At 31.3% G+C, this 21258-nt stretch overlaps 1 protein-coding gene and 1 non-coding gene across 2 annotated transcripts; one reads left to right on the top strand and one right to left on the bottom strand.

Moving 5' to 3' along the window:
* Positions 1 to 3972: 3972 nt before the first annotated feature.
* LOC105635610 (nicotianamine synthase) lies at positions 3973 to 4980 on the bottom strand. Its single transcript, XM_012218693.4, has one exon. The coding sequence runs from the start codon at positions 4978 to 4980 to the stop codon at positions 4126 to 4128; it is 855 nt and encodes a 284-aa protein (XP_012074083.1). The 3' UTR covers positions 3973 to 4125.
* Positions 4981 to 6352: 1372 nt separating this feature from the next.
* LOC119371389 (U4 spliceosomal RNA) lies at positions 6353 to 6502 on the top strand. The gene has a single exon (XR_005179008.1). It is a non-coding gene; the product is annotated as a U4 spliceosomal RNA (small nuclear RNA).
* The last annotated feature ends 14756 nt before the right edge of the window (positions 6503 to 21258 follow it).

The following is a 21258-nucleotide window of genomic DNA, read 5'->3' as shown; positions in this document are numbered from 1 at the left end:
ATTTATGTTTAAATATAATTAAGATATTCTCGTTATTATATTTGGAACTATATTGGCATTGATCTAGAATTGTCAATGATACTTATACCTCAAATATGCTCCTGAAGTAGTAATATCGAGAGAAAAATTTTATAATAAACTTTGGATTTATTTCATCTCTTTCTCTCATTGAGCAAAATATTGAGCTCTTAATTAATTAATATCATGAAGCTTGTCTAATTAAATTTTTTCTATTCCTTGAACTGAATGGAATGACATATAATGCTGGACATGGGAGTATTCAAATCTATCCAATTAGATTTGATGTATTTCCTGAAGTGAATGCAATAATATATGAAATTGTGTGTGGACATGAACAATGAAAAAGATATACTTGTCATTTAAAATATCAATAAAATCACAATTGAAGTAATGATCTTAACAAATAGTGGCTGTAGAATTAAGAATAAAATTTATCACCAAAAGCGAAACAAATAAGGTGGCATATATAGATATTGATTATGTACTTGTTATATACAAAAATATTGAAAGGCAAATTAGACTTTGATTGTAAAAAATATTTAAAAACTCCGGAAAAGCAAGTATTACTACCTAGAGGAATGAATTTTATGCATAATGTATCACTCCAAAAATATTCATCAAAATGGATATCATATAGAGATAATGATTGAAATAAATATAATTATAAACTAGAAATTTACAAATCTAAGTACTTATATTATTTGGCATGGACCATCCCGATCAATGATGCGAAAAAAGAAAATTTGATCCTTATATAAATTATTTACTGAAGCACTAAAAGTCTCTTCAAATTTATTGAATTATCCATGCTTAGTTTGTTCTCAAAATAAATTAATTATTGAGAAATTATTAAGAGTTCAAATTGAACTATTTGTATTTTCTGGAATATATAAAGGGAAATTATTGATCAATTAATTATTTGGATATATTATCAAAGTTTAAAATTTTGAGCTAATAATTAGAAGAAAGAAAAGATGAGTACGAGTAAGTACCTCACAGAGTCCAGTAATGGTGAAATGAACTACGTTGGAATTGATGGCAACTGAGATTTATTAGAGATTAATAGAGTTGGATAGAAGGATTGGCGACAGAAAAGACAACTTGAGATTATGAAGGAAAGTGATGAAACAAAAAGAAGAGTAGAGTTGATCTTAACTCAACCTGATGCATTGGAATTCGCCAAAGATTCGTCGGGGATTCATAGGAGGTTAGGTCAGTGAGGGGAGTATTTCTTAGGTTGCGATTTCTAAATTATCCATGACAATAATAAGCTATCATAAAAACCCAAAAAAAGGAAAAGATAATTTAAAAATTAAAAGTAGTTAATAATAAATAATTAAAAAATCTTTAAGAAATTAGAAAATTTGTAAAAACCAGGAAAAAGAAAAGGTCGAGATTAGAGAGTGCCAACTAGAGAGTGCCAACTCAGCTTTTGTAAGTTTTTTTGCTTTAGAATTATATATATATATATATATATATATATATATTCTGTTTTCTTGCTTTTAGTTGCTTTTCCTGGTCCCTTTTTTCTTTTCGGTATATTCAAAATCTTTATACAAAGATATTAACAAAGTTTAAATTTTTGAACTGATAATTAGAAGAAGGAGAAGATGGGTATGAGTAAGTACCTCACAGAGTCCATTATCGGCGAAATAAACTATGCCATAATTGACGGTGCCGATGAGATCTCACAGAGTCCATTAACGGCGAAATGAACTATGTCGGAATTGACGGCGACTGAGAATTATTAGAGATTAATAGGGTTGGACGGAATGGTCGGCGAAAGAAAAGACAATTTAAGATTATGAAGGAAAGTGATGAAACAAAAAGAAGAGTAGAGTTGATCTTAACTCAACCTGATGCACTGGAATTCGCCGAAGATTCGTCGGAGATTCATAGGAGATTAGGTTGGTGAGAGGAGTGTTTTTTTAGGTTGCGTTTCTAAATTATCTATAACAATAATAAGCTATCATAAAACCTAAAAAAAGGAAAAGATTATTTAAAAATTAAAATTAGTTAATAATAAATAATTAAAAAATCTTTAAGAAATTAGAAAATTTGTAAAAACAGGAAAAAGGAAAATCTGAGATTAAAGAGTGCGAACTCAGCTTTTTTGTAAATTTTTTTTTTTAGGATTATATAAATAAATTGCTTAATCAATCAATAAAAAGAAAAGTCCTTGATACTTATTTTTGATCCGGTACCCCTGTATGCCTTTATTTTATTGTATATGTAATATTTAATGCTTGGTAAACAAATAAAGGGTTACTAAGTGTCATAAATGCTTTGATATGTAGTATTACTTCAAGAGTATAGTGTTATTTGGTTCACAGCGCACAAGTAGGATTAATTTCACGGGTCGTACCTGAATTATATAGGTAATCATTGTCGTACTTAAAATTTAATTTGTCATACAAATATATATTAATGAGATAACAATAAAAGAAAGATGACCCGATAACTTGCTCATTGGCTGACCTGATAACATGCTAATTGGCATTCCTTTTAGAGAATTCAAGAGCTTGGAATCTAGTGGAGTTCCATTTCCAAGTTATCAACCAATGAAAATTTACTCAAGTCTCTGGAATGCTGATGATTAGGCTACAAGAAGGGTTCTTGTAAAGACAGATTGGACTCAAGCTTCATTCGTTGCTTCTTACAGAAACTTCAGTGTCAATGCCTGTGTATGGTCTAATGGAACATCTTCATGTGGCTGACTATAATTCATGGCTTTGGGAGGAGCTTGAATGCTTGATTATGCTGAACAAGGTCAGATGAAATGGGTGCAAGATAGTTACATGAAATATGATTACTGCAAAGACACTGGACGATTTCCACGAGGCCTTCCTACTGAGTGTTATGTCACCAATCAGCTGGTTTGAAGCTGTAGGAACAAAAGTCAGTATGGCAATTTAATTGTATTTTGTCTTGATTTTTTATTCTGCCTAACGAGTCACAATAACCAGTGAGCTACGCAATAACCTTTCACCGACAATTTGGTGAAAACTATTGACTTTATTTTTTGTCTTGTACACACAAGTGTGTTGTTTGCATTATTTATTTTTATTTGTTTTGTGCTTTACATTGTTTTCGATGATTCAATTAATTCATAAAATCAATTCATTTACTATGTAATTCATTATATATATATATATATATATATATTCATAAAGACTATAATAAGATATAAAGTATACTTAATAATTATAAGAATCCGTTTCTGCTTTTCTTATATATTCATATAGAAAAAATAATAAGAAAATATTTTCTTCAAATGTAAATATAAACGCGCCAGATAGAGTATTTGTAAGTCGAGTTAAAAAAGATAAAAGTATGACTTAAATGCATGTATGACCTAAAAATAAATTTAGATTCGAATCATTTTCATGATATAAAAAAAAGAAAAAAAAATCAGACAGTCTTTTCTATTACAAAAATAATTGGTACACAAAACTTAAACTGGAGCATATAAAAGGCCATTAAATGGTTACATTAACCTTGTTTTTTCTTTAGCACGGTTGAAAAAAAAAATTAAAATTTAAAAAGTGAATAGGATGCAATATATACATTAATCTTAATGAATAGAGCTACATGAAAGTGTTAGAAATGAGATCATGGGTCCAATTCCGCTTGTGGGAAAATTGCAATTGATAGATATTGGCTATCCTTGGACACCCTGCATACTTTTAAGGAAAATAAGAATTCAAAATAACTTAAATTCTGAATATAGACTCTAAATATTTTTTTTATTAGTCCGGTCTCGATTTGACTGGATCACGTCACGTATATTACCGTTAAATAAAAATATAAAAATATTTCCAGCATCACTCTTTTAAATAAGCAAATATATAAATGCACGACTATCACCATATATAGTAAGATTTACAGAAACATATCAAGGTATAAAATAGTGGCAAATGCATTAAGACCTGACAATAGATCAAGGTTGGAATCTGCTGTCCTAATACTAAAAAAAAAAAAGTTTACAGGAACAAACGACAAATACACTAACTGTGAAGAAAATTAAAAACTAGAGAAGGGATAATTACCTCTCTAGTGATTATTGAAAACATACATTTCTATATTTAAAAAACCACCACATAATTAAAAGCTAGGCTTGCGCACAAGAACAACTGAATTGATAACTTCGTTATTCGGGTGAAAGATAGATAGAACCTCAAAGCCAATCAAGTCATCCTCTTCAATCACAGGGTAAAGAAATGCTCTTGCTCCATTTGCACTTCTTAATAACAAATTCCCTCCTGCTTTCATATACTTCCGTACATGCCCAAGAATCTTCACCTTTTCTTCTTTGCTCATTCCAACCAAAGCAGCCAAGAAAATGCAATCATATTCTCCAAATTTTTCCTTCACTTCCATTACATCACAAGTATGGAACTTCATTCTCTTTTCAAGATCAGTATCTGAAGCCACAATCTGTCGTGCCACATAATTTGCAGACTCATCAATATCAAAATTATCAAAATGAGTTGATTTCAAGTGATTTGTAGCCATTACAAGAGAAGTTAAAGGCATTGGCCCTGATCCTACAAAGGCTACTCTCTTAGGCTGCACTATTCCATTTTCATTCAATATTCTGATTTCCATGTTTGCTAGCTTCACATAGTTCCCATAATAAGGAAAAAGATTAAGGTTGTTTACGGGTTCTGGGATTTTGTTTAGAAAGATTGCGAATTCAAGCTCTAATAGACCTTCAGCTCGACCGCAGATATTAATGAGGCTATTGCGCATTTCTTGCACTTGTGGGGATAAAGTTTTAATATCTATAGACGATGGAAGGATACATACGTTGACAAGGTTAGTCAGGAGGGTATTGACTTGTTTCGAAGGCCTTAGCGAATCGAGTTTGGACACGCTATTATGGATTTCAGTAATGCGAGCTATGAGATGCTCGGCTGAGATTTGGGTTTCAAAAATGGAATTTTGGAGGTAAGCCATTGTTGAATATGGTATAAGATTAATTTTTTACGTAGGCTCTTTGTCTCGTGGAAAGGGGCCTCTCTACAGGAGTATTTATAGCTGTTGAAAAATATCAATAGGTGATCAAAACAGGCAGAACCGTGGTGTTTCATGCCGTGGGATCTAATAAAATAGCTATAGATACAGATCTTAACCTTGCTTAGAAAATTATTAACAACTCTATTTCCTATATCTGTTGAGAACGTAAGCTAGGCCTTTTTTAATGCATATTAAATCAATATTCACTAATTTTGCCCATTTTGGCATGGGATTCAGAAAATTATTTGAACACAGATGTACATCTTTCAGAAAAATTAAGCATAGTAAATGAGACTAATTTCGTTCTCCTCTCAGTAGGTATTTTTTCAAAGATTGAAATCCTGACTTTACAAGATTGTTTGTTGAGTTTACATTCAGAGATTGAAATCCTGACTTTTACAGAGATTGTTTGTTGAATTTACACGTGCTTTACCTCTTATTATCCCTACAAATTTTTTTATGTATATTACTCTATAACTATAAAAGCAAAATATAATATTGTTGCAATCCGATTGTTTTTGTTTAGAGAAAAGAAGACTATTTTCTTATAATATGTATACATGATAATTAATTAGCATTTGATACTAATATTATATACTTCTTAGTCAACTTTTTATTTTCTTATTAAAATTGCTCACAAATTCTATGAAATTTAATTGTAACTAACATTTGGGAGCTCCAATGGATCCCTTTTACACAGGGTGTCGTGTGTCTTTTAATAGTAATAAAATATATTTTATTGTGAGGATATCCCAGAATTCTTCAGGTTCACACCAAATTCCTAAATTGCATCGAGGGTCAGATTATAAGGCATGGAACATGACAGTCAAAGATTATATTAAGGCATGGAACTTGACATCTAGAGTAATTATCCACATTAACTGGTTTTTATTTTATTTAGATTATATTCCTAAATCGCCTTTGTTCGATGAAAGACTAATGTTTTAACTAGGTTACTGTGTATACTTATTATTTGCTAATTTTAAAATGCAAATTATTATTTATCTAACAATTCGAAAGAACTATGTATTTTTTTATTTATGATCAAACATAAATAAAACGTTTACTGAGTTACTTTCAATTAGTACCTTTAATAAAAAAAGATAGAAATTTGATTGACTCCATGTAAAAATTGAAGAAATTTTTATGATCTGCAACTCATTTCATTCCAATAATGAGATGAGCATCTAGCTGCGCGGATATGACGAGCAGGATGATACTTATGACAAGCCAAAATCCCACATCGCTTAAGTAGAAAATGAAGCAAAAGGGTGCGGTGCTACAAAATAGGTTCTCAAAGATAGAACGAATTGTCTTTGCGCTTGGGGCAATGACGCAGCTAGTGAGGTTCTAACCGAGGCGCGTCTATTGCTGGTTGAAAACTATTTCCAAACCCCCTCTTCGGCCTGGGCTTGACCTTGGCCGTCGAGAATTTCTGGAAGGGCTCCCTCGGGGTAAAGCCCTATAATTCTTATTTCTAAAACTTTGAAATGTTAAATCTCATAAAAAGGATTACAGTGTTATACGGGTACTTGTATTTGATACGTTCTTAAACAAGATTTGCTATGAAAAAGTAAAAAAACATTATTCTTTATAAAAAAAATATAATATATACAAATGGCAGTGTACTGCACATCTCTGTGACACGTTTTCAAGTAATCTCATCGAACGGTGGTCACAAATCACTTATGTCTTTGATTAAAATTTCAGCTAATATAATATCGGGTACTTGATTAAACAATTACCGTATAATTAAATGCAGTAGATTAATGGAAGGACTAGTAATAATGAGATTAAACCAGAAAAGAAATATAACTATATATATATTCGACATATTAAATTATAAATTTATTTCAGCCTACCTTTAAAAAAAAAAAATCGATAGCTTCCTCTTGTACTATAATATATTCTCACAGTAAACAATACGGGTATGCATGGGTACGCCGGAATTCATCCCGAATTTTCTATCTCGAAATATACGATTTATTTTGATAGTTCCGTCTGGAATCCCATCTTAAAAGTAATTATGAAATGAGACTGGTCTTTTATTAAAATCAGCTCTTATCGATCCAAGTTCCACTTCCATCATGTTCATCTCAAAAATCAAGTATTCTCATCTCAATTTATCTTTAAAATTCTAGGTGTTGTTTCTTTTATGAATTTCAAATCATATTCATGAATATCAGCTTAATTATATTATTGTTTACTTTTAAATAATATTCAATATTAAATTAAGTATCAAATTCAAATTGTGATGATTATAATAATTTTATCTTTTTTAGTGAAAAAGATAATTTAGGAAGAATAAGGGAAATCATGATTAATTCTCGATATGATCCATTCTATGTTGTCCCATAGACCGGAATTTTCGTCTTGTCTTGTTTCAAAAAAATGGGATGGAATAGAATGAAACTACATACCTAGTGGGAAAGAAATTAAACTCTATTTTTTATATTCCAATATTTTAAGACATAACTGAAAATTATGTAATTTTCTCCCATTCAACCCATGCATACCGCTAGTAAACAAGAATAACGTGCTTGTGGATAAAGATATTAGATATATTAAAATAATAAATCGTTGTGAATTAAAATTATTAAAAGTTATGCCAATTACATGTGATCTGATTAGTCTTTTCACTTATATGAATAGTGGGAGATCTTGAGTTCGAATCCTCTTGACCACAAAAGTTTTCATCAATTCGATAAGTAATGGAAGAGCTACTCTTGTTGTGCAGCCGACACTAGAATTTCAGCCTATTGACTCTCCCAAGTAAAATCTCAAAGTGACGAAAACTCTTGTGCTTAAAAAGACTCAAATTTGAGACCTCTCACTTATCATATAAGTGAGAAGACCAACTAAATCACATGTGATTGATTTAACAATTTTATTTTTATTGGTTAAAAAATAAAGTTTAATATTGATAGATTATATTATTAATTTCCTATTTGAATCTAAATGTTTTTTATACAAGGAGGGAGTGAGCCCGGAAGAAACACTAACTAATGAACATTAATGTCTCGAGGCATGATAAATCCCTGCCAATCTTCATAAATTTGCTATATATTCAAAAATTAATAATTAATATTGGTAATTGTAAAGAAATTTTTATGTGTACTTTTATAATCAATTCTTATGTATCAAGTGGTCTACAAAGCGTGAACATTAAAATTTAATTTCTATACGAAAGATCAAGAAATAATAGCAAAGATTAATTTCGATTCTAAATAAAAAATAATTTGAATAAACAATTGAGGATATTCAAAAAATTAATTCAATAACAATATTAGAAATTTAACAAAAGAAACGGATTGAAATTCCATTTTTCTAGCACATTGATAATATGAAATAAATACAAGAATGAAAAGCATCATTTAAAAAAATCTCTAGAAATTATAAACAATTAGTGAATATCAATTATAGCAAAAATAATTACTATTCTAAGTAAATAATTTGAATAAACAATTGACCAGCAAAAGAGATAGATCTTCATAAAACTAATACATGAATTAGAATAAAAAAAACATATGTTTTACGTTCTTTATACTCATTGATATTAACTTGTTGCAAGTAATTTTAATTTAATATATTACTAAAATTACTTATCAACTAATTTTTAATTTTCTTGTAACAATTTAAATTTAATTGACTTTATTTTTTATATATAATATAATATAATATTATAAATCGTTTATATTACTAAAATATGAAAATCAATTATTAGCTATTATAATTATTAATATCTTAATTATTGTTTTGGAGCATTGTCTTTAATTTTATATATATATATATATTTTTTTTTACTTTTTGCAAAAATCTATGAGTATATAGTTAGTTTTATGGTCGCCTTTTTTAAGAAAAAAAATTTCTTTCAACGTTTTATGTAATTTGCTAATATAACGTGTTACTTGTAATTATATATTATATATACATATATATTTCTAATGAGTTTTATTTTTTATTTTATCGAATTATAAATTTTATAATATATTCCTTAATAAATAATAGTAAATTACATTTGTGATTGTAAAATAAGTTACTTGTACGAATAAAGATAACCAATCAAATAACCTCAAAGAAAGATGAAAAACAAGTTTTTGGTTTATCTTCCCAATCTATATTATACCATCATTTTTCTTCTCGTTTTTTTCCGCTCTAGAGATTCATTGCTGGTAGAAGAATTAAATGAAAGCCTCTTTAGCGATGGACAATTGATCATTATAGGTTCTTCAAGGCAAGGAAAGTGAACACATCTGCAAATACATTTCAGTCAAGGGAGATTACCCAAATGCAGCTGCTTTACGTTACTAAACAAATCTGCACGCGCATCATTATCAATTATGTTGACTAACTTCTCACAATTCATTATATTCAGAATTTCTCCATTTGGTGAATATCGAACACATGAGATTTCCATCAAGTCATTGCAGTTATCAATCTCAACTTCTTTTAGGTTTTCAAAGTATACAAGTCTTGAAAATTGCTTATGTTACGATACCGGCAATAAAAATACGAGAATAATACGGCAGCGGAAAAATAGAAATGGGACACACAGAAATTTACGTGGTTCACCCTCAACTATTTAGGGCTATGTCCACGGGACCAACTCCGAATATTTCTTCCACTATTAAAAAAATAGTAGGTTTACAAAGAGAGTAATACAAAATAGTGGTACTCACACATGTTTCCCAAAAACACCCTAATAATCTTCACTATTTTCTAAACCCGTAGTTTGAAGAACCCTTTTCTTAAAACTCAAAACACTTTTTATCGCTCTCTCACTTGTTGGTGTCTATGCTGAATGCTCCTGCCTCTATTTATAGGCAAAGATTTGAGAGAGCCGTGCATTGCTCATGCACGGCTCTTTATTATTTTCAACTGGCATGCCAACCATTCAATGGTTGGTTGCCAACCTTTGATTTTTTTTTTTTCATAATTGTGTGGGTCCCACTTGAGCGGGCACACCACCACCAACAAATCTCCCCATGCACGCTCAAGTGGGGACGTCAGCCATATTCTCCATCATCCCTGCAGCTAATCGACAATATTCAAATTTGTCTTTTGGAAGAGTCTTCGTTAACATATCTGACCCATTTTCATCTGTATGGATCTTCTCAAGCTGTAACTGCTTCATCTCCAGTACATCCCTGATCCAATGATATCTAACATCAATGTGCTTTGATCTTGAATGAAAGGAGGAATTCTTCCCAAGATGAATCGCACTCTGGCTATCGCATAATATCAAATATCGTTCTTGATGAATTCTGAGTTCATTCAAGAACTTCTTCATCCACAGCAACTCTTTGCATGCTTCTGTTAGTGCTATGAATTCTGCTTCAGTTGTTGATAGAGCAACACATTTCTGCAATCTTGATTGCCATGACACGGTTCCCCCTGCAAATGTGATTAGATACCCTGATGTGGACTTTCTCGAGTCAACATCCCCAGCCATATCTGCATCGGTATAACCGACTAATACTGGGCTTTCATCTCCAAAACATAAACATACTTTAGTCGTACCTCGAAGATACCTGAAAATCAATTTCACTGCAGCCCAATGTTCCTTTCCCGGATTTGAAAGAAACCGACTCACTACTCCGACTGAGTAAGCAATATCTGGCCGTGTACAGACCATGGCATACATCAAGCTTCCAACTGTTGAAGCATATGGGATCTTTTCCATCTCTTCCTTCTCTCCATCGGTAGAAGGGCATTGTTTTGAGCTTAATTTAAAGTGATTAGCAAGAGGACAACTAATCGCTTTAGCATTCTCCATTTTGAACCTTTGAAGTACCTTCTCAATGTACTTCTCCTGTGACAACCATAATTTCTTGATTCTTCTATTTCTTGTAATCTTCATGCCAAGAATCTGCTTTGCTGGTCCTAAGTCTTTCATAGCAAAAGACTTACTTAGCTGTTTCTTCAAGCTATTAATTCTGACAGAATTCTGACCAACAATCAACATATCATCTACATAGAGCAAGAGAATAATGTAGTCATCATCAGAGAATTTCTTTACAAAGACACAGTGATCTGAAGTAGTCTTTTTGTAACCTTGTTCCCCCATAACAGACTCAAACTTCTTGTACCATTGTCTTGGTGCCTGCTTTAAGCCGTACAGGCTCTTCTTCAGTTTACAAACATAATCTTCTTTCCCCTTTTTTATGAAACCCTCTGCCTGCTCCATGTATATTTCTTCTTCCAAATCTCCATGTAGGAAGGCAGTCTTTACATCCATTTGCTCGATTTCTAGATCAAAACTGGCGGCCATTCCGAGCACTGTCCGAATGGATGTCATTTTCACAACCGGTGAAAAGATCTCATCAAAATCAATACCTTTTCTTTGATTGAATCCTTTCACAACCAGTCTAGCTTTGAATCGTGGTTGGGAGCTGTGTTCTTCCTGCTTGATTCTGAACACCCACTTGTTCTTCAAAGCTTTCTTGCCTTTGGGCAACTTCACCAGCTCAAATGTTTTATTCTCATGCAAGGATTTCATTTCATCTTGCATGGCTTCAATCCAGTTCCTTTTGTGTTCACTTTCCATTGCTTCTTCAAAACATTCAGGTTCTCCCCCGTCAGTCATCAATACATATTCATTTGCTGAATATCTAGTAGATGGTTGTCTGACTCTACTAGACCTTCTTAATGTTTGAGAACCTTCTGGTGCTGGTGGCTGAACAGGAACACCATCAAAATCATCTTCTGGTTCATTCTGATGAGGAATTTGTGGATTTTCTAACTCTGGCTCTTGTTCTTGTGGAACATTTTCTTCATCTCCAACTTGTCTTTGTTCTGTTGCTGGAGGAACTATTTGTACATCTGTTGAATCATCTTCAGATCTATCGGCAGCTTGCTTCTGAGTCTTTTCAACATCTTCAATAGTCTGATTTTCAACAAATACAGCATCTCTACTTCTTATCATCTTTTTCTGGATTGGATCAAAAAATCTATAGCCAAATTGATCTTGACCATAGCCAATGAATACACATTGTCGAGTCTTGACATCAAGCTTAGACCTCTCATCCTTAGGAATATGCACAAATGCTTTGCAACCAAACACCCGCAAGTGATCATAGGAAACATCCTTTCTCGACCATACTCGTTCTGGAGTATCATCCTGAAGAGGAACACAAGGTGAACGATTTATAAGATGAACTGCTGTAAGAAGAGCTTCACCCCAAAATCTTTTAGACAACTTTGCATGTGAGAGTAAACATCTGACTCTCTCCATCAAAGTTCTGTTCATCCTCTCAGCCAAACCATTCAATTGCGGCGTCTTGGGAGGTGTTGTTTGATGTCGAATACCATGCTCTTTGCAGAAAGCATAAAATGGCCCAGTGTATTCTCCACCATTATCTGTTCTGATGCACTTCAGCTTCTTGCCTGTCTGTCTCTCAACCAAGTTTAGAAATTGTTTAAAAACATCTAAAACTTGATCTTTAGACTTCAAAGTGTACACCCAGGTCTTCCTAGAATGGTCATCGATAAATGTTACGAAGTATCGATTTCCACCATATGACATCGTCAATGGTCCACATAGATCTGAATGTACCAGATCTAACACATTCTTCATTCTGGAAGGCTGAGAAATCTTGAAGGCTACTCTATTCTGCTTTCTTGCCATACAATCAGAACATTTCTCTAAGTGGACTTTATCCAATCCAGATAGCATGTTGTTTTTTACCAGAGTTGTCATTCCTTTCTCACTCATGTGGCCTAACCGTTTATGCCACAATTCAACTGTACTGTCATCCTCTGTTACATTAAAAGCATCTCGGGAGAGCTTCGCATGCATCACGTACAGCTTTGGATCTTTCTTTCCATTTGCTATCACCATAGAACCTTTTGTGAGCTTCCACTGCCCATTTCTGAAGGTGCTACAGAAATTTTCATCATCAAGTCTGCCAACCGAGATTAAATTAGAATGCATGTCTGGTACATGCACGACATCTTTTAAAATTAATCTCGAACCATTTTCTGTCTCCAGGCAAATGTCTCCCTTACCGACGACTTTCAACAGTTTGCCGTCTGCTATCTTGACCACACCCAAATTTTCTGGTGTGTAAGATGAAAAATTCTCTCTCCGAGATGTTGCATGAAGTGTAGCCCCACTATCAATTACCCAACTGGTCTCTTGGGTTGCAAGATTGATAGTGTTTTCAATGAACAGTTGGAACTCAGCAATGACATTAGCTTCATCATCACTGCTCTCTTCTTTCTTTGCTTTGCCTTTGATCTTCTCCTGATCACTTTTGAACTTCCGGCAATACCTTTTAATGTGCCCCTTCTTCCCACAATGATGGCACACAATATTGGCAAATTTATTTGATCTACCTCTGCTCTTATCTCTTGTATTTGAACTTCTAGATTGGCTCCTCCCTCTGGGCTGGTTATTTCTTTTATCTTCTACTAAAAGAATGTCTGACTGAGATGAAGAAGGATTCTGTGCTTTGCGTCTCATTTCTTCATTCAGAACAGCATTTTTAACAAATTCCCAGCTAACTCCACTATGTGGTGTAGAGTTTGTTATTGATATCTTCAAAGTCTCCCAAGACTCTGGTAAGGAGGCAAGCACCATAAGGCCGAGGATTTTATCATCAAATTTTATGCCCATATTTGACAGCTGGTGAATAGTCGCCTGCATCTCACTCAAGTGATCTGCTACAGAAGTACCTTCTTGGTATTTGAAATTCATCAGCTTTGTCAAATAAAATAATTGGTTATTGCCGGATTTTGAGGCATACAACTGTTCAAGCTTGTCCCATAATGTTCTGGCGTGAGTCTCGTTACAGATGTGGTTGTACACATTATCATCGACAAATTGTCGAATATAGCCACAAACTTGTTCATGCTCGAAAGCCCATTCTTCATCAGTCTTGTCTTCCGATTTCCTTGAACCAAACACGGGCAAATGCATTTTGGTTACCATAAGGAGATCTCTCATTTTATTTCTCCATATATGGTAATTTGCGCCATTTAGACTGATCATTTTGCTTGTTCTAGCTTCCATGACTTTTGAGTGAATAGTAACCGTATATATGAATAGTAATAGTATACAAGAATAGTAACTGTATACGGAAATAGTACTATACGTGAATAGTACCTGTATGCGTGAATAGTACTGGGCTTAACAGTGACGGGCTCAGCAACAGTAACGGGCTCAGCAACAGTAACGCCAATAGTAACTATTCACCATCAACCACGAGTTACTATTTTACTATTCACCACTAAGTCGATTCTGCAACGTCTTTCCGAGCAGACTGCACCAACGGACTCGTCGTAATTTTCTCGTCTTCGTGGTATATTTATTTTCAAAATATATCCACGGATCTGGTACCGCTATCTGACCGGCTGAACCAGCTGAAACTTTCGGCTCTGATACCACTTGTTAGGATACCGACAATAAAAATACGAGAATAATACGGCAGCGGAAAAATAGAAATGGGGCACACAGAAATTTACGTGGTTCACCCTCAACTATTTAGGGCTACGTCCACGGGACCAACTCCGAATATTTCTTCCACTATTACAAAAATAGTAGGTTTACAAAGAGAGTAATACAAAATAGTGGTACTCACACATGTTTCCCAAAAACACCCTAATAATCTTCACTATTCTTAAAACTCAAAACACTCTCTATCGCTCTCTCACTTGTTGGTGTCTAATTGTGTGGGTCTCACTTGAGCGGGCACACCACCACCAACAGCTTACACCTCTACAGTCACCCAGGAAATGTTGTGGACACATCCTAAAATTGGAGATTTTGCCAAATTTTGGAATGCTAATCGGCTTCTTATTGTGATTCTAACCTCTTGTAAACCCTCTAAGCTTTCTAATTCATTCATTAATTGTTCAAGAGATTCAAACAAAATGTCGTTAGTCCCTCCTCGAACCTTAGAGACATATTTGTACAACTGACTCAAGTTAGAAGCGGCAGTTGGATGGATAAGTTTGAGTTTCCTTGTAAAACTCAAAACCAACATCTTCAAGCTGCTTAACCCTTTAGCTCTTCTCCCAACTCTAATACACTAGACTGTGACAAGTTTAGGTATAACAAACTTGCTAAGTGAATCCATTGAGGAAGTCGTTCAATGGAGCTAGCACTATGACAGATCAAAGACCTTTAAGGATGGCAGGGACAAGAAAAGTCATCATACATTTTTTCCCATCGAGTATTCCTGAAAACCAATTAAGGTTGAAAGACTCGAAGATTCAACTTTTCTTAAATTCGTAACGTAGGTATTTGCGAAGGACAACGTTTCTATTGATGCTCAATTTATTCCTTATAGTCAAACCTTCCAATTCTTTACCTGATTCTATAAAATATTTGACCTCCTTGTCTCGATTCTCATCTAAATATGCCATTATTGATATTATTGATATTATTTTTGCTATTATTGATATTCACCAATTGTTTATGATTTTCAGAGATTTTTTTAAATGATTCTTTTCATTCTTATATCTATTTCATATTATTAATGTGCTAAAAAATGGAATTTCAATCCGTTTCTTTTGTTTAAATTTATAACATTGTTATTGAAATATTTTCTTTTAATAGTCTATTGTTTATTCAAATTGTTTTTTACTTAGGTTCTGTTTGTTTCTGTAAAATAACTTACAGGAGAATATTTTTTACAATTTTCCGTTGTTTGGAGGCGTTCAGAAAAATAAGTCAATGAAAAATATATATTTTCCTGGTCAAAGGAAAATATCAAGTCATATTTAAGGGAAATAACTTCTCATTTTCAAGAGAGTAAAACATTTCTCAGACATTGATAAACTTATTATAACCTTATAAATCTATATTTTTTAATTTATTAATTATCGGTAGCTACTACTATCAATTACTGTTCACCAACGACCACCGTCGTCTATCACCATTGGTCACCGGTGACTTTCATAACTTACCTTTTTTTTAATTATTTTGATATTTAATAACAAAATTTTAAAAATATAAAATTCTATTATTAATAATATTTTATGCTCTTTTAAGTTAAAGATTTTAATATTTTTAACTAATTTTAAATATTGCAACCAAACAATGGAAAATAAGTTATTTGAAAAATATTTTCAAGTAAAATATTTTTCTTGAAAAATATTGTTCAAAGGTAAATTATTTTTCGGTAACAAATGGAGCCTTAGAATCGAAATTACTTTTTGCTATTATTTCTCGATCTTTCATATAGGAATTACTTTCTAATATTGACTTTGTAGACCAATTGGTACATAAGAATCGATTACAAAAGTACACACAACAATCTTTTTTGTAATTACCAATACATCAAACTATTAATGAAGGACATCAAGGTGTGCTTAAATTTAGATCAACTGTGATAGGGGATGAAAAACAATACAATTATCCAAATACTTTTTGTTAACATATAATAATAAAATATATTAAATAAATAATATTAAACTCCTAAATAAACTCAAATTAACGAGTAATATAGGAATATAATACTTATCCTAACACAACTATCCTAGATCCAGTATATATACTCCAAATTTACTCCAAGTACAGGTTAATTCACAATTTATTACATCTCAAATTCTGAGAGCTTAACACTTTTGTACCGAAAGAGAGCTAAGCAAGATGCTACCAAAGTTGTCATGAAAAGTATGCTAAAAAAAGATGAAAAGTATGCTAAAAAAGATGAAGGATGAAGGATGTCCCTTGATTTATGAGGTTTGTTAGTTTATATATTGATGTGTAGAAACAATGCATTGCTCATAACATAATTTCTAATAGATAATTTTTATAGATCGAATACATAAATTGTCCTCTAAACTTTGCGCATAAAAATCTTGCTGCCTCTTATACTTTAAAAATGACATTGTGGCTCCCTAAACTTACTTTTTTTGTAATTTATGCGTGTTTGGCCACGTTAGAAAAGGGGACGTGAAATACATGCATAAAACGAGTGAGTTTCACACATAAAAACATCTTACGTGGCAACCTACTGCTATCTTGTTGCATCCAAACGTCGACGCCTTCGCTTTTTTCCAATAATTTTCTTTTCTCGCCATCTTCTTTCGCCAGAATGGATCAAGAGCAGTCATCGCCCACTCCCAGTAATGTAGATCCATTTATTTGCTTATTCTATTATCAAAATTTCTCAATTCTGTTGAGTTTCTTTCAACCCTTCTGTTTTAGTATTACCAGATCTTGATTTCTTAAAAATATCATCTTGTGCAAACTAAGTTCACCCCAAAAGCTTCGCGTCAACAAAAACCTATACCCACTGTTACCAAATCGTATTGTGCTTTCTATTTTTCTATGTTTTACTTCAACAGTGCTTTCATTTCACCCCTTTATATTTTGGTTCTTCATCTCAGGATAGTTAATTTTTTTAATCTTTAATTTTGATTATGTTTTTCTTCAAAAAAAAAAAAAATCTTGATTATGTTATTTTCTTTTGTGATTATGTAAAAACGAATTGTCTCATTTCCTTTTAGATTCAAAATTAAAGAATATTGCTTTTTGATTAATTAGTCCATCGTCAATCTCATAAAATTTTCCATGTGGTTGTAGCTTTGATATTACGCTTTCTACTCGTCACATGCGACCAAACTATTTCCTTCTTGGTAACAACTTTTCACCTTCTAAAGTAAAGTACTCCTCTGTTTCTCCCCTGTGTTTGCTTTCTTAATTTTTTGGCTTTCTGTTGCTGTTGCTTTTAGTAGTGATGGCGAAGATGAGCATGCTAATCTGGATTGCGATAATCTTGGATTTGGTATGACACAATTGATTACATGTACATGGTCAAATGTTCTAAAGTTGAGATTTTAGATATGGGCGGCGACAATGGCAGAAGCTCTTACTTTTATTACATTGCGAGTCGAGAAGAGAGAGGAGATTTAGTAAGAGAGGCATTTTGGTTAGTCCAGCAAGCTTAGGATTGTGGTGATGGCTTGATGGTGGTTCTTTAAATGGTTTTGTAGATAAGGGTGGTTTTGTGGATAAACGTGGTTTTGATGATAGGTTTTGATTGTTGCAGTGATGGGTGGCGTAGATGCCATTCAATTTCTTTTTTTTTTTTTTTTTTTAAATTTCTTAATAATGTTACAATTGTCAATAATTTTAGTTAGAGACAGAAAAACTAATTAAACCATTAAAGTGACATGGCATTCAGCATAGCACCATAATTGCTATCTGTATTGCCATTAATCCACGTCATGTGCTTGTAATTCACTTAATGATTTTTACTCAGTCTAGGTGTGTCTAGTTTATAAAAAGTAAAATTCAGGAGACCACAGGGTCACTTGGAAATTAAAGGAGACCACAAGATTTTTATACGCAAGACTTTTATACGCAAGTTCAGAGGACAATTTATGTATTCGGTCAAATTATATATATATATATATATACACACACACATATACATATATGTATATACATATATAATAAACATGTCACACCTTACCCTACAGTAAGAGATGACATGTCGCTTGTAATTATTTTGATAACGAAACATTATTGCTTGCAAAAATGGAAGAATTATTTTTGAATCATGTCATTATGAACTCCAAGATAAGTATGATAACAAAACATTATTCCTTGCAAAAAGATTTTTAAAAATGTTTATTTAGTTGATCTTATTGATTTGCATAACATTGATGATACATGGTTGATTTGATCTTGGATCTATTTTCATACCGTATATGCACTTATCACTACGCTATACCTTAGTATGTAATATAAAATAGAAAATAAAATCAGCTAAATATATATATATATATATATATATATATATATATATATATATATATATATATATATAATTAAAATATAACACGATATATTAGCTACCATATAACATATTGAAAGAAATTCTTCTTTTTTTTCAAAGAAATCAACCATAAAATTAACTATATGCTCAATGCTTTTGCAAAAAGTTAAAAATAAAACAAAATTATAAATAAGACTCTAAAATAATTATTAATTTATTAATTATTATAATAGCTATTTATCTATAATATATAAGATCTATAATATAATTTCAAAAAATAATAAGTTAAGTTAATAGCTAATCCTCACTTTGAAAATTTTTTTATTATTATAAATATTTTTTTATTTTGTAAATGCTTTTGAATTTTTAGTAATATAAATTTTCCATAATATTATAATTTATAGTAAAAAAATAATACAAAATTATATATATAATTAAATTACATTTACTTAAGAAAAATTAATGAGTAAAAATAACATATAACGCATATTTGGGAAAACTAATATATTGTAAATGTGTAATGAATAATGATCGCTTGAATATCTAGCAGCCCATTGCACTATCAATGAATAGGCTCAATAGGGTAGAGATAGAATTTTTTTTAATTTTTTTAGAAAGAGATAGAAATTTTGTTAATATAGAAGGATCGGTCAAATACATAAATACTATCAATGAATAGGCTCAATAGGGTAGAGATAGATTTTTTTTTTTTTAATTTTTTTAGAAAGAGATAGAAATTTTGTTAATATAGAAGGATCAGTCAAATACATAAATTCACTTGTCTATTTATCGTAAGAAATTTTGTATTATTTGAAATTTATGGAAAATCTATTATATTGTTAAAATAATGAATTTTAATAAAATCATGCAGCTATCCACATTAACAATAATAATTTTGAAAATTTTAATTTTTATATGAAAATATTAATTTAATAAGTAGGTACAACTTCGAAATAATAATTTTTATATTTTTCAACTATCTAGTAAGTGTTTGATTTATCAAATTTTGCAAGTTGAAATGTTCAATAAAATAATTTTATAAATTAAAATATGGTGCAAAATTATAAATTAAAGCGTGCAATAAATTAAAATCAAAGATAAAAGTGCCACAAAATTTTTACAATATATAACGGTGGATTTATATATTTGACCAAAATGGACTTTTATAAGTTTTTCCATGTGATAATAACTCATCAACCATGATTACAATATTTTATTGGGTAATACTGATTTGATGATATGTATTGAAACATCATTGTATATGACCAAAAAAGAAATAAAAAACCTGTGGGAAGTATATAAGCCTGTGGGAAGTATATAACCTGTGGGAAGTTACAATAGTTTTATTTCCTGTGGTTCCAAGAATTCAAATGCAACAACCGTCATTTTCGTCATAGATCCACTCAAGTGGTACATAAGCCTATGAATCAAGTATTTAAATTTTAAATTGTAAATATATATTTTAATTTGTCAAAAAATAATTTATTAATTTAATGATTTTGTTTCAATTTAAATTTTTAATTACAATCTAGTTTAATTGATTTCAAGTATCTCAATTATTTATTTGAATCAATGGACATAAATAATACTCAATTGTGCCAAATTAAAAACATAAAAAATAAAAATGGTTGTAAAGTTGGTATATTTAAAGTGCGCTTATAATTTAGTGTATGAATAATCTCGTATATTGGGTGTAGGTATGTGTTATCCACGAGACTTATATATAATGAACATGTGTAACTAGCCTGGTTAACAGAATTTCAAGGAAAAATAGTTGATATTGTCTCTGTAGAGTCTACTTAGACCAAGAGATTTTTAATTTGATTTGGATAAGTCTTTTAACGTGACATAAGAAATGATGATCTCATTGCATTTGTTCATGCATAGCAAATCTAATTTGAATTCCAAGTCTTGAAAAGGTCAAAAAAGTGAAACTTCATTACAAAGTGCAAAACGACTCTAATGTTAATTTTATATGCAGAAAATTCCACAAAAGCGACCTTTTTTTTTTGGACCCACTTCCCTTTCTTTTTTTCTTATATATATATATATATATAACCTAGTGGGTTCTAGAGAAGTAGGAAGTTTGTCTCAAAATATTGTCCACTTTTTTTTTTTTGTATTATAATTAATTTTTAAATTATCTATTATAATCTTATTAAATTTTATCTTATTTTTATTAATTCTCGTTAATTCTTACTTATTATTCCTATACAATAATTATTCATGTTTTAAGGTGGACATAATATGAAAGTTATACAAATAAAAATTGTCCTTCATCTATAATAATTACTATTTTCTTAATATGTGTGAAAATAGAAAGCGAACTATATTTTTGGGACAGATGGAGAATTATTATTAGTTAGTGTAAAAAGGTGTAGAATATTGTCAAAATTAATACTACCTCCGTTTTATAATACTTGTCACATTTGAGAAAATAGTCTGTTTCATAATATTTATCATATTTATGATTTCAAGGAGTAAT

The sequence above is a fragment of the Jatropha curcas genome, chromosome 8, assembly GCF_041381405.1.
Source record: "Jatropha curcas cultivar XTBG-Jc1 chromosome 8, XTBG_Jcur_1.0, whole genome shotgun sequence".
NCBI classification, from domain to species: Eukaryota; Viridiplantae; Streptophyta; class Magnoliopsida; order Malpighiales; family Euphorbiaceae; genus Jatropha; species Jatropha curcas.
This window is presented reverse-complemented; position numbering and strand designations above follow the sequence as displayed.